Source organism: Ursus maritimus, unplaced genomic scaffold, assembly GCF_017311325.1.
Source record: "Ursus maritimus isolate PB19 unplaced genomic scaffold, ASM1731132v1 scaffold_6, whole genome shotgun sequence".
Classification (NCBI taxonomy): Eukaryota; Metazoa; Chordata; class Mammalia; order Carnivora; family Ursidae; genus Ursus; species Ursus maritimus.
The window spans coordinates 15,326,177-15,338,586 of NW_024426774.1; the positions used below are offsets into that span (position 1 = coordinate 15,326,177).

General features: G+C 51.3%; 1 protein-coding gene across 5 annotated transcripts; it reads left to right on the top strand.

Annotated features, from left to right (window-relative positions):
- Positions 1 to 785: 785 nt before the first annotated feature.
- On the top strand, positions 786 to 10,229 carry LOC103671699 (b(0,+)-type amino acid transporter 1). Of its 5 annotated transcripts, none has more exons than XM_008700386.2 (6): positions 786 to 1,538; positions 5,423 to 5,556; positions 5,733 to 5,862; positions 7,019 to 7,143; positions 8,779 to 8,866; positions 9,367 to 10,229. In XM_008700386.2, exons 1-6 carry the CDS (start codon positions 786 to 788, stop codon positions 9,598 to 9,600), a joined length of 1,464 nt encoding a protein of 487 aa, XP_008698608.1. In that variant the 3' UTR covers positions 9,601 to 10,229. The 5 variants fall into 5 exon arrangements, with proteins under 5 accessions (XP_008698608.1, XP_008698609.1, XP_008698607.1 ...); XM_008700387.2 differs by having other exon boundaries at positions 9,348 to 9,588; XM_008700385.2 differs by lacking the exon at positions 7,019 to 7,143 and having other exon boundaries at positions 9,348 to 10,229.
- The last annotated feature ends 2,181 nt before the right edge of the window (positions 10,230 to 12,410 follow it).

The following is a 12,410-nucleotide window of genomic DNA, read 5'->3' on the forward strand; positions in this document are numbered from 1 at the left end:
GGAACTAATGAAACTCTTAGGCACATAGTAATGGCTAACATTTAAGGAAAGCCTACTCCATTTCACCTACTATTCTAGCTACTTTGAATGGACTATGCTATTTAATCCTTAGAATAACCCTATGTGGTGGGTGCTGTAATTAATTGACAGATGAGTAGGGTGGGGTTCAGAGAGCTTGTCTGAGTTCACACTGTGAGGGGCTAGAGCTGGCATTTGAATGCAGGTCCCATTCCAGTCCCTATACCTCACTTTTCACCACCTGCTCCCTTCCTGCTAGGGGTACAAGCTCTGTTCTGTAATATTTGAATTCTCTTTTTTGATCATCTCGGTTCTTCCTTAAAGCAGGGTTCATGCAATTTTAATTGGAATCCTGATAAAATAGGGCTTTTATTGCTTGGCTGATAAAATTACTGCAGATTTTTTTTCGGTTTCTGATGTGCGGTTGCTCAGCATTCTCCCTGTTGGCGCAGAGCACTCACCCAGCAGTTACTCCACGCACACTGCTGTGGAACTGGGCAGCAGGGATGTCTACTAAATCCCTCTTTCCTTCCCTTGATCTTTCCTGGGTGACCTTGGCCAACGGCTCCCGCAAACTGTGTATCCTGGACTGATAGCTCAGTGAAAGCTCAGTCCCTTCTAAATGCCATGCCCTGGCTGTCTGGTCTCTGGTTCAGATTTCCTCAAGTGCTGTAATCATTAACTCCTGCAGGAAGCTCTCAAGACAGATGATCTATCAGAGCATCTGCTTCTGCTCAACCAGACACAGCGACTGTTGAAGTCCTGAGATGGAGAGAAGTCAGGAAAGAGATGGCAGTGAGGGGGTGGCAGGACGGGAGCCAGGTGGTGGGGGGCTAAGGCTGAGGAGGGAGATTGGCTTGTGGAGTGCGGTGTCCCTGATTGCGGGCTGCATGATCGGCTCTGGTATCTTCATGTCACCACAGGGGGTCTTGGTCTACACAGGCAGCCCCGGGGCCAGTCTGGTGGTCTGGGCAGTCTGTGGTCTCCTGGCCACGATGGGTGCCCTGTGCTATGCTGAGCTGGGTGCCCTGGTTCCCAAATCCGGGGGGGAGTATGCCTATATCCTGCAAATCTTTGGCTCTTTGCCAGCCTTCCTGGTTATCTACACGTTTGTGCTGTTGTTCAGACCAGCTGCCATCGCTGCTGTCTCTCTGAGCTTTGCTGAGTATGCGGTGGCTCCGTTTTACCCTGGCTGCTCCTCGATGCCCCAGGCTGTGCTCAAGGGCGTGGCTGCCACCTGCATCCTGTTGCTGATGCTGGTCAACTGCTGGAGCTCGCGGCTGGCCACCATGCTGACAAATGTGTGCACGGTCGCCAAAGTGTTCTCGTTGTTGGTCATCGTGGGGGGTGGGGCTGTGGTGCTGGGCCAGGGCCGTGGCTACACGGAAGCCTTTCTGTTTGCCTTCCACAATACCACGCAGCAGGCCGGGCGCATCGGCATGGCCTTCTACCAGGGCCTGTGGTCCTTCGATGGCTGGAATAATGTCAACTACGTGGTAGAGGAGCTCAAGAATCCGAAGGTGAGTCCGTGATGCTTCTTCAGGCCATGAAATCTCCAGATGTCAGCAGTTCCAGGTACTGTTACTTGAGCTGACTAAAACCACGAGACATCAGCTGAAAATGGGGGCTCCCTTTTTGCAGTCATGAATGCCAGCCCCCCCATCTACCTTAATTTGTTTATGGAATTATATGAATAATAACTTCCCAAGTGAGCACGGAACTTGATAGGATGACACCTGAGGTCTCATTTGCCCTGTGAGGTAGGTACTCTTACCCCGTTTTCCACATGGGAAAACTGAGGTTTAGAAAGGGGGAAGTGATTCTGAAGTCATATGACTAGCAAGAGGCCATGCTTGATGACTCAGCTTGTTATCTATCTTGACAGCTGGAACATGTGGACTCTTGAGTTATTACGGAAATTAACTCTTTGGTGTAAATATATCTGCTTAGGTTGCGACTTGTTTTCTATCTTTCTTTTCTTTTTTTCCTGCAAGAGTCTTTAATTCTCAGAGGATGGGAACGGAATCTTTTCCTCTACATCCTCAAGGCTGGCTCAAGGGCCTTTACATGTCTCAGCTGTCAATTAAGGCTCCCTGGAGGGGGGGTTTGGGAGAATTTGGGAGGAGAAGAGGAGCTTGGAGACTGAAGTCCAAGAGCAGAGAGAGACGGGGGTGAGGGCCAGGAGACTTGGGACCTAGTTTTTATTCGTTCATGTAAATCCTTGAGCTTCGGTTCCTTGCCTGTAAAACAGGATCATCATAGCTGCCCCATCGACCTCACGGGGCTTTAAGGTATCAAATGGCATAGTCACTTGTGGATGGAGAATCAACAGCTGTAATTTCAGGTGAATGGCTAGTGTGTGCTCCGGTTGGCTCTGGGGTGGGGTGGGGGCTATAGGGAGTTCATGGGGAGTAGACCACTCTCTCTGAACCCAGGCCCTGGGCTCAGAGCTGATCCAGGGAAAGAGCAAGGGGCCCAAAGGTGAGTGAGACAAGCTCCCATGCCACAGAGCACTGATTAACCAAGTTTTTCTGTAAAAGATCAGACCGTTCATATTTTAAGTCTCTATCAAGACTACTCAACTCTGTTGTAGCATGAAAACAGCCACAGGAAGTGTGGCTGTGCCCCCAGAAAAGTTTATTTACAAAAACAAGCAGCAGGCTGGATTTGGTCTACAGGCTGTGGTTTGCTGACCTCTGCTGTATAGAGAGCATTTTTGACAAACGTGGGTTTCAAAGCAAAAACAAAGCCATGCTTCTGAATGCTGGGCATTTGAAATGCTGATTCTAACTCTGCCCTCTGAATCACATGTTATCTTTGTGTCACACTTTTTTTCAAGAAACTGGAGAACCCATGCCAAACCTGGGCCAGCCTTATGCCAGGTGCCCTAGAATTTGAGTGAAGAATCAAAGTGTTCACAATGAAACCAGGAAATCCCACTGTTCTTGTGGTGCCCCTTGGGTCTTTACTGTCATAGCTCATTAGCTGGCAGGTGGGCTGTCCAAGATGAGTCAAGTTCAAAAGCATATGAGGTCCCCTTCCCTGTGACTTGGCATGTGGCTGGGTCGTGCATGATGGGTGCTTACCTGCTGAGGGCCCCCCACGACGAGGCCCACAGGAGGGGCAACCCTGGACTCTACTCCCCCAGCCCATCTTTGGTATAAATGGTGGCTTCTGGACCCAGGCAGAACACACTTTCAGGATGGGGACCATGAGGAATTTGCTGCCATGCCTACATGGTGGTTGGACAACTTCCTTTGCTTCCAGATCCCCAGATTTGAGAGCTGGAGGGGGCCTGGAAGGACCCATTTTATGTGAGAATCCATTGTCGTCCTACTGGCTTCCCTTGCACATGTCTGTCATGTGACCTGCTAGCTCAGCTGACCAGCCATCCTGGTTGCCTGGGGCTGAAGAGTTCCCAGGGATGCTGGAGTTTTGGGGCTAAAAGCAGGAAAGTCTCAGGCAAACTGGGATGAATTGGTCACCCTACCAGGCCCCTGCCCTTAGAGGACAGGACAGGATAGGACAGGCTTGGATATAGTAAAGCTTGCCTCCACTTGCTGCTGCAACTCAGAAAAAAGAGATCCCCATGAGGCAGGGCAGTCAAGTGGGCCTCCTGCAAATGGAGGGCTAGACCTGAACATGAAGGGCCGATGAGCTTCGTGGCAAAACCGCTATGCAGAAGCAGTGTGAACAGGAACCCAGAGACCCGAAAGAACAGCACGTTTGTGTCTCAAAGACGTGTGAAGGGGACAAGAGGACAGACCCTGAGATCAGTATTTTGTCCTCAGTGCCCCCATGCTCTCCCTTCCATGCTTTCCTCCAGTGTTTTCTGTGGGGAGATCTTGGCCCCGGCAGAAAGCTCTGGAAACTGCTTTTTATATACTGTTGAAGAACGGAAGATACGCTAACCAGGGGCAGATGCTTAAATGGGGGAGGGTCTTACCTAGCGGTGGGCAAGGATGTTTGTGTGGGACTGTGGGATAGCCCTCCCAGGGACAGAGCCGTGCCAAGTCTGGAGGAGACCTCCCTGCCTCTTCTCTGTTTCATTTCATGTTACATTGTCAGTGTCGGTAACAGAAATGACAGGTTTGGTACCGATGGGGGAGGCTCTGGGCTCACCAGTGCTTACTTGTGCCTCACGAGGTAAGCCAAAGGACATCTAGAGAAAGCCCTCCATGAGGCTGGGGGTGTCATAGACATGCTTTTTCTTCTTCAAAGTGTGCTCCTACTTTGGAGTCTGAAGATGTCTATCCAGGGTGGCTCATGCCTGGGGAATGTTGAGTAGAGTTCTGTGGGCCTGAGGGAGACCCCTTCCCTCCATTTGCTCCTGGCTCCAGAATGATGACCAGGACGTGGGGTGTGAAGTGGGAGGGAGTACACTCTGCTTTACCCAGTTTTCATGGATCCCTCCATTTTTATTGGGTGCCTGCTTAGTCCCTTTATTTTATTATTTTTTAAGGATTTATTTATGTATTTTAGAGAGAGAGACAGTGTGCGCGAGCATGAGCAGGAGGGGCAGAGGGAGAGGGGAGAGAATCCCAAGCAGACTCTGCACTGAGCGCAGAGCCCGACGCAGGGCTCGATCTCACGACCCTGAGATCATGACCTGAGCTGAAACCAAGAGTCAGACACTTAACCAACTGAGCCATCCAGCGCCCCTCAGTACCTTTGTTGGGAGACCAAGGTTCAGATTGGCACTTAGGCTCCAACAGTGCAGATTGCTCCAAGTGCCCGCAGCCCCCAGTCCTTCTTTCCCTTCCTCTTTACTGACCCTCACACCTTACAGAGAGGCAGAGCAGTGGGGAGTCCCACTTTACAGATCCCCAGTGTCCCCTAATTTCCAGTTGAGGAGACTGAGGGGCAGAGTGGAACCCGTGGGAGTAATGGGACCTGAGTCCTGGAGACCCAGAAACTAGGTGCGGTTGGCACGGTGGTCTTGGAATATTCCAGCTGGAAAGAGCAATGAACAGCCAAGAACAAATATCTTTAACTTTCTTGTCCCTTCTCTGTGTCTCTGCTCTCACAGTCTCCCCTGCTGGGAATGCCTCCCAACCCCACCTCCCTGAATCTCTTCCCTTCTTCAAGGAGAGCCCAGCATAAGGCCCTGTTCATTCTGGAAGTTGATAGCTCTTCTCCCCTCCCCACTCCTGTTAGCCCGTCTGTGCCCCCACTGCTCTGACTGGTGAGTGTCCCGCAGGGTCTCCCAGCACACCTGCTGTTTGTGGTCCATGCCACGGGCCTGTGAGCACATGGAGGAGGGGCTCACAGCCTGAGTGGTCCCCAGGGCCTGGCATGGTCCCTGTGGCCAGGATGAGCTCAGCACTACACAGACAAGCTTGTTCTGGGGACCTGAGAAGGACCTCGCCCCTAACATGTGGCCTCTTCTCCCGGATCTCTGCAGCAAAACCTGGTGTGGGCACTCATGATCGCCATCCCTCTGGTCACCAGCCTCTACCTCCTGGTCAACATCAGTTACCTGCTAGTGTTGTCGCCCAATGAGATCCTTTCCTCCAATGCTATGGCTGTGAGCTGGGGGTGAGTAAGTCACGTGACGTGTGCCTTGGCCACGGGGCGGACAATCCAGGTTGGGGAAGGATAGTGGCCCACGTGTATTTCAACTTGCCTCTAGATGTTTTGCTTGCTCTGTTTCCTGGTGGTTGGCCTCCAGTTTGCTGCTGGAGTTCCTTCCCTTGATTCCTCTGTTGTCCTAGGAACCAGGTGCTGGGAGCCTGGGCCTGGCTGGTACCCTTGGCTGTCACACTCTCGACATTTGGCTCTGTCAATGGGACGTTCTTCGGCGGAAGCCGTGTGTGCTATGTGGCTGCCAGAGAAGGCCACATGGTGAGAGTTGGGGTCCGGGCTGGGCAAGGGGGTGGGGGCGTGGGAGGAAACTGGAAGGACTGCAGAGGCTAAGCTTTCTCCTGCCTGAGCTTAGCTCTGAGCTCAAGCCAGGCTTTCCCCTACAAGACAGAGCCCTGTTCTTTCTAAGAATGGGATATTAAAGCATCCCGTGCATCTCCATTTAAACTCCAGTCCTTTGACTTCCAGGTTTGGGGAGCTCACCATCCTGGTCCCACTGTGCGGCTTGCAGGTGATGGGGATGTTTGTCTGCTCCAGTGGTGTGGGGGCAGCGGGGCGGAGCCACAGGAGCGGAGCCAGTGTGCACGCTCAGGGCCCACCCCCCAGGGGCTCTGGCCTTCTGGCAGCTTTTTGCAGCCATGACGCTGAAGAGCAGCCAGCTCCCAGATCTCCGGGGCTGACAGCAGCAAGCATTGCACGCCGTTCACCAGTCCCTCGGTCCACCAAGGCTCGGCTTCAGCCTGGGGTTTGTGCTCAGATTTTCTCATTGGGACTGTGAGTCTGCTCTTGTCTCAGGCACCCAGGCCAAAGCATGTTTTTGCCTAGAGCAGGTGGCAGGGGTTCAAGAGATCAAGCCAGAACCCACGAGGGTATTTTGAGCCTCAGCTGTGTTACTCCTGCTCACGTTTCGTTGGCCAAGCCCAGCATCAACAAATGGGGAACTAGACAGTGTTTCTCCCATAGAGGTGGGAGAGGGAGACTGACTGTCTGCTGAGTAATAATTCAGTCTACCACGATAAGCCACAACCCCACTCCATGCTCCGTCCATAACGGTCCGCCCCCCTCTTCCCCACTCCTCCATCTTCCCTCCCTTGGTCCCTCTTCCTGTCTTGAGCAATAGAAAGCTGAACGACCCGGCAGGCACCTTGCTTCAGCGCTCTACACTCCAGCCCACATCCAAAGCTATTTGGGTCTTGGCTGGTCTAGAGGGATAAGCCCCCTATGCCGCCCTCTGGGTCTGGTTTCACCCCAGTTGAGCCACAGAGACCTACATCCGGAAGCGGTGGAGACTGGGGACTATTAGGTTGGGCCCACTGGTGTCCAGGGTGAGTTTGGCAGGGGAAGAGGACTGGGAGCTTCCCGGGGCAGATACCTGCTGTGGCTCCCTTGGTGGGCTGACACCTGGCTTTGCTCCCAGCCCCAACTTCTGTCCATGGTTCATGTTCATCGCCTCACACCAACTCCGGCCCTGATATTTACCGCCGCAGTGGCTCTGGTCCTGGTCATCCCAGGAAACTTCAGCACCATCGTGAACTTCTTGAGGCAAGTGAGACTGTCCTCCCATGTTGGGTATCTCATGGCCCTTTTGTGTGCACACTCACATACACTCATACATGCATGTAGAAGTCCCTCGTGTGTGCACGCTCCTGCACATGCATGTGTATATATAAATATGTGCGTGCATGCTTCTGGAAGCCCCTATATGTAACTATCACATCTATGCATGCATACATACATACATACATGCATGCTTCTGGAAGCCTGAGCTCAGGGCTCCTGCACATGTACACACATTTCAGCCATTCCCTCCTAGTTACATTTCCAAAATTAAGTGTGTTTCCCTCCTTTCTTGCCCTGTTTTCCAAAATTCAGTGAGACAAATGTTTCACCAAGAGGCAGACAAGTAAAAGGCTTGTGTTGTCTTTGTCATGTTTTTATTCTTCCTCGTTCCTTTCTTCTGTCGCTGAGATCATGTTCCGGCTATCTGCAGCCTTTACTCCCCACTACTTGTAGCTCTTGGCTGTGGCGTGATTTTCCCTTTGTAGTCTGATCTGTGCTCAGGACTCTGACCCAGCATATCTCTAGTGAACTCAAGGCAGACCCACAACCACGCTGGGTAGGTATAATCAGTGATTGGATCCAAGTGGGGGAGATGTTCTGACCCCCTTTATTACCTTCCCTGGGGCAGGAACGATGGGCTGTTGTGCCATCCAGCCATAATTTTATGACCTCGTCTGAAGCAGGGTCAGTGGGTGCGTCCTCACCCTCACAGGCGAGCGCAGCGTCTGGTGCAGACGGAGCTCTCAGAGTAATTTTTCATGCATCGTGTGCTCTCTTCTTTGTTGTCATAAGTATAATTAATCTTCTGGAACAGGCTATACAGTGCTTGATGTAACTTTCTTCGGAACATTAAGTAACAGACCCGGTTTTTCTTTTTATCTTCTTCCCATGAGAAAGGATAAAATCATTACATGGTGAGAATAAAATCAAACCCATGGTGAGCCCAGGGTTTCTTTAGACTGAGATTTGGGACATGTCACTGAGAATGTTCCAGCACAGAGTGAGAATGCTAGGATGATCCATCCCAATGAGGACACACTGTCTCCCCGTCTTGACTGCCTCAAGATATGGCCTGATCTGGACCTGTCTCCAAGGTCAGATGAGGTTTTCATCAGACCTCCATCAGCCCCTCAACTACCCACACTGGGGAGGGCAGAGGCCGGGGGCTTGTCTGGGCGCTCAACAGCCTGCCCTGCCACCAACTCTAAGGTAGGAGGCTCTGCTATGAGTGTGCTGGTCCCCGAAGAGAGCACAGACTCCTTGAGATTCCACCAAACTCTTCTTGGACACACAGATGCTCCTCCCTCCCTTTGGAAACTGTCCTCTCCTGTCCAGCCAGGGACAGTCAAAGAAGGCCCGATCTGAAGCCAAGTGGGGGCCTGGGCTTGTGTATGTGTCACTTTGTGACTGAAGAGGAAAGACTGGAATACCCTCCAGTGCAATCTTGTGCTTGGTGCCCAGCCTTGCCTTCTTTCTTGAGCCTGTGTGGGCAAGGGGCCCGGGGGTGGCTGAAAGGCCTCTGAAGAGCTTGCACTTCTGCCCCAGGCTAGGCCAGCCCCTCTTGCAGGCCCACCCAGGGCAGGGCCTGGTAGTACGTGGCTTCTGTTTGCCTTTCAGCTTTCTGGGCTGGATGACCTATGGAACCACCATTGGCTGTCTCTTGTACTTGCGGATAAAGAAGAAGAATCTTCCTCGACCTTACAAGGTAGACTTTGGAATAAACATTGGGCTTTTTTCAACCCTAGTCTGTTGCATGAGGCAGATCGATGGTCCACATCCTTGTCTGGGGGCTAGAGTAAGAATGTGAGAGGTGGCCACTGTCATATTTGGTAGACAATTTCTGTATTTCCTGGGGGGTGAGGGACAGCTGGGTCACAGGGTAGTGATTCTGCTTGCTGGGGACTCATCTCTCCTCTGGAGGACCCGGAGGGAGAACAACAGGAGACGCACACTGAGGGAGGCTCACACACAGTAGGATTCACAAAGCATAGAAAAGACCAAGATGGGTCCCAAAGCCCCGGCTCCTTGGGTGGCCCCCGTAACCTGGCAGTTGGCTTCTCTGCTAGGCAAGGTACTATGGCAGGGACTGGAAGAGGGAGATGGTGGCAGGTGGAAGACAGGCAGGCAGGCAGGAGGAACAGAGCCCAGGGGCCATAAACCACGTCCCGTGCCTCTCCATCATCCAGGTCTCTGTGTCCATGGCAGGTCCCCACCATCATCCCTGTCATCATGCTCCTTGCTTCTCTCTACCTGGTGCTGGCACCCATCATCGATCACCCCCAGATTGAGTTCCTGTACATCTTCCTGTTCCTGCTCAGTGGCATCCCGGTCTATTTCCTGCTTGTCTACTTCCAGTGCCAGCCCAAGTGGTTGCAAATGGCCACCCTGTATCTCCAGCTGCTCCTGGAAGTTGCTCCAACCACAAAAAATGTTGACTAAAGGACTGGACAGGTGTGCACTGCCCTCCTTGCTGTGGACATCTCTTTCCCCACACAAGTGGTCTTGCCAGCTTTTCTGTAGGTTGACTATGAAGAGTTCCAATAAGTAACTGGGATGCTAAATGCAGCTACGGTGAAGTTCTGGGGGGCATCCAACCAGGACAGCATCCCCCTTTCTCTAAGAACTGTGCCTCCGATACAGGTGGATCTCGTGGCCATATTGGTCTTACATGGCTGCCTCTCTGGGTATACCTATTTGATATTCCACGTGGGCAGCATGAAATACATTCCCTTCTTTGGGGATTTTGGAGTTAGAAATCTGATGGTTGCTTAATCTGAGGAATGGTAAATTCTGGGATCTCTGTGGGACCATCTTCCATTACGTGGGCAGAGTAGAGAAGCCCCTGTGGAGAGAGGAATGAAGATTCACAGTGAAATGGTGTTGAGAAATTATATGGTCGCCAAGAGCTGGAGAACGACCTGAGCAGGCAGCAGCCTTAATCCCTGGCTGCTTTTCAGTTCTGGTCTCTGTCCTTCCATGGACCAACCGCCATCTGACTGTCCTTCCTGCTTTTTTATTGTCTAGGATAACACGATACCTTATAATAAATTTACAATTTTGGCTCAGGTGAATTTGAGTGAGTTCTAATTTCTTTTTTTTTTTTAAATGATTTTTTATTATATTGTGTTAGTCACCAGAGTTCTAATTTCTTGGAAATGGAAAAGCTCTGGGTCTGACAAACCTTCTTCAGGAAGACATGATACTTTAGTTCCTATTTAAAACCTCCAACTGGCTTGAACAGAGAAAGAAGCAAGAGACAGATCCCTGGGAGGGAGGGATTTTATTGGCTTTGGGTAAAAGGGAGGACAGTCAAATTTCTAGAAGAAAGGATGAAAAGTTACAACAGACCTCAGAAGGCTAATGTGGTTGTAGGACTAAAGAGAGGCAAGGGGGCAGAAATATCTGGCTGCCAGGTGAAAATGTGGGACTGGATGGATGACGACAGCGCCTGGAAAGGCTGGGGGTGCAGCTTCTGTGTCCATCGGGGGGGCACTCAAAAAGAGGAGGGGCGGGGACACTGCTCAGCACCTCTCCTCCAGCAGCTGCACCGAAACACCTGTGTACGGCTTTCTTTTTATCAGTCTGATATGGAAAATGCTCCCACAAGCTCTTTCTGTTAAGCTTTCTTCTCATATCAACCAATTCTCCATTTTTCCAACCCCAACTGGCTGTCCAGTGATTCCGTTCAATTCTGACACTATCTGAGCGTTAATGCAGACCTCCAAAGCTGAAGGGCTCAGGCAGGTGCAGACAGCAGTCTCAACTATGGGGTCCCTACATCACCCATGCTTCTGCCCAACGTGGTTAAGCCCCTCCCTCCATGGTCGATCACTTTCTAGAATGACTCAGGACTCTGGAAAACACTTTACTATTTTCAGTTCGTTGCAAAGGATACAACTCAGGAGCAGCCCAGTGGAAGAGATGCATAGGGGAAGGGGTGTGGAACTTCCATGCTATGCTCTCTTTGGATATGTCACCCTCCTGGCAACTTGATGTGTTCACCAACCTGGAAACTCTCTGAAATCTGTCATTTAGAGGTTTTTATGGAAGTTCCATTTATGTAGGTGGATCAATCATTGGCCATGGTGATTGAATTCAATCTCCAGCCCCTTGGCCCTCTCCAGAGGTCAGGGGCGGGGGTGGGGCAGAAAGTTCTAACCTGCTCATCTGTCTTGGACTTTCTGGAAACCAGCCCCCATCCAGAAGCTATCCACCAGTCATTGCATTAGCATAAAAAAGCACTCATCACTCCAGAGATTCCAGTGCTTTGGGAGCTGTGGGTAAGGAATGGGGATGAAGACCTAATATTTATTTTTTGTTATGCCATCCTTCTGAACCGTGAACTCTTTATCAGTGCTGTTCCTGAGGACACATTGCCTGTGAAATTCTAGGAAAATCTTCATATCCCTTCCCCAGCAGCACAGCCTACCTTAGAGAAAAGAAAATTATAGGAGGCTGGTTCTATCCAGTTCCTTGTCAAAGGAGACCATGGATCAGTCCCCAGGAAAAGCTCTGAACACCCGGAGGACGAATTAGTCCTTTCCTCTTCTGGGTGCCCCCAAACTATGCCTTTGTCTCTCATGAGTCTCAATGGGCCATGGACCCTAGTGCTTCGTTGCGTGTCGTGCTCCCCCTGGGCTGTGGGTCTGGTGAGGGTGGGTTGTTCTTAGACGTGTTTGTACCTCCGTCATTTCCTATCATGCTCTTGGGCTCCTTGCTGACCAATAACGTTTGGTGAATTATATTAATGAAATATTTGTTGAACAATGAGGGAATGCATCACATTTATACTTTTTAGGGTTTGCATGCATGGTTGTCTTCCCCATAGTGCCTGCTCTGGCCTGGGCTCCCAGGCCCTGTCCTGAGAAGGTTCTCTAAGGAGGGACATTTCCCAAGTCTTGCATGGTCACATACAGCTGGCAGTGGATACATGCCTAGAGGTGGAAAGCAGAGAGAGGAGCTGAACTACCACAGGCTTGGCCTTGGATCATGCACCCCAGTTAGGCTGTGTCTCTGTGACTCGGTCTTCTCATCCTTCGCACAACCAACTGCCTTTTGGTTCACAGGCCTTTTGTGACGGTGCAAAGTGTCTTCAAGACCAGGCTCTGGGAGGGCAACTTCCTGCTTCTTGCAATTTCCCGGGACATCTTCCCTGAGCTCCTGTTCTGCCCCAGACCCCTTCCTGGGCCCCAGAGTAGTAGCGGGGAGTGATCCTAGATGGAAATCTGAGATTTCTTAAGAAATTAGCA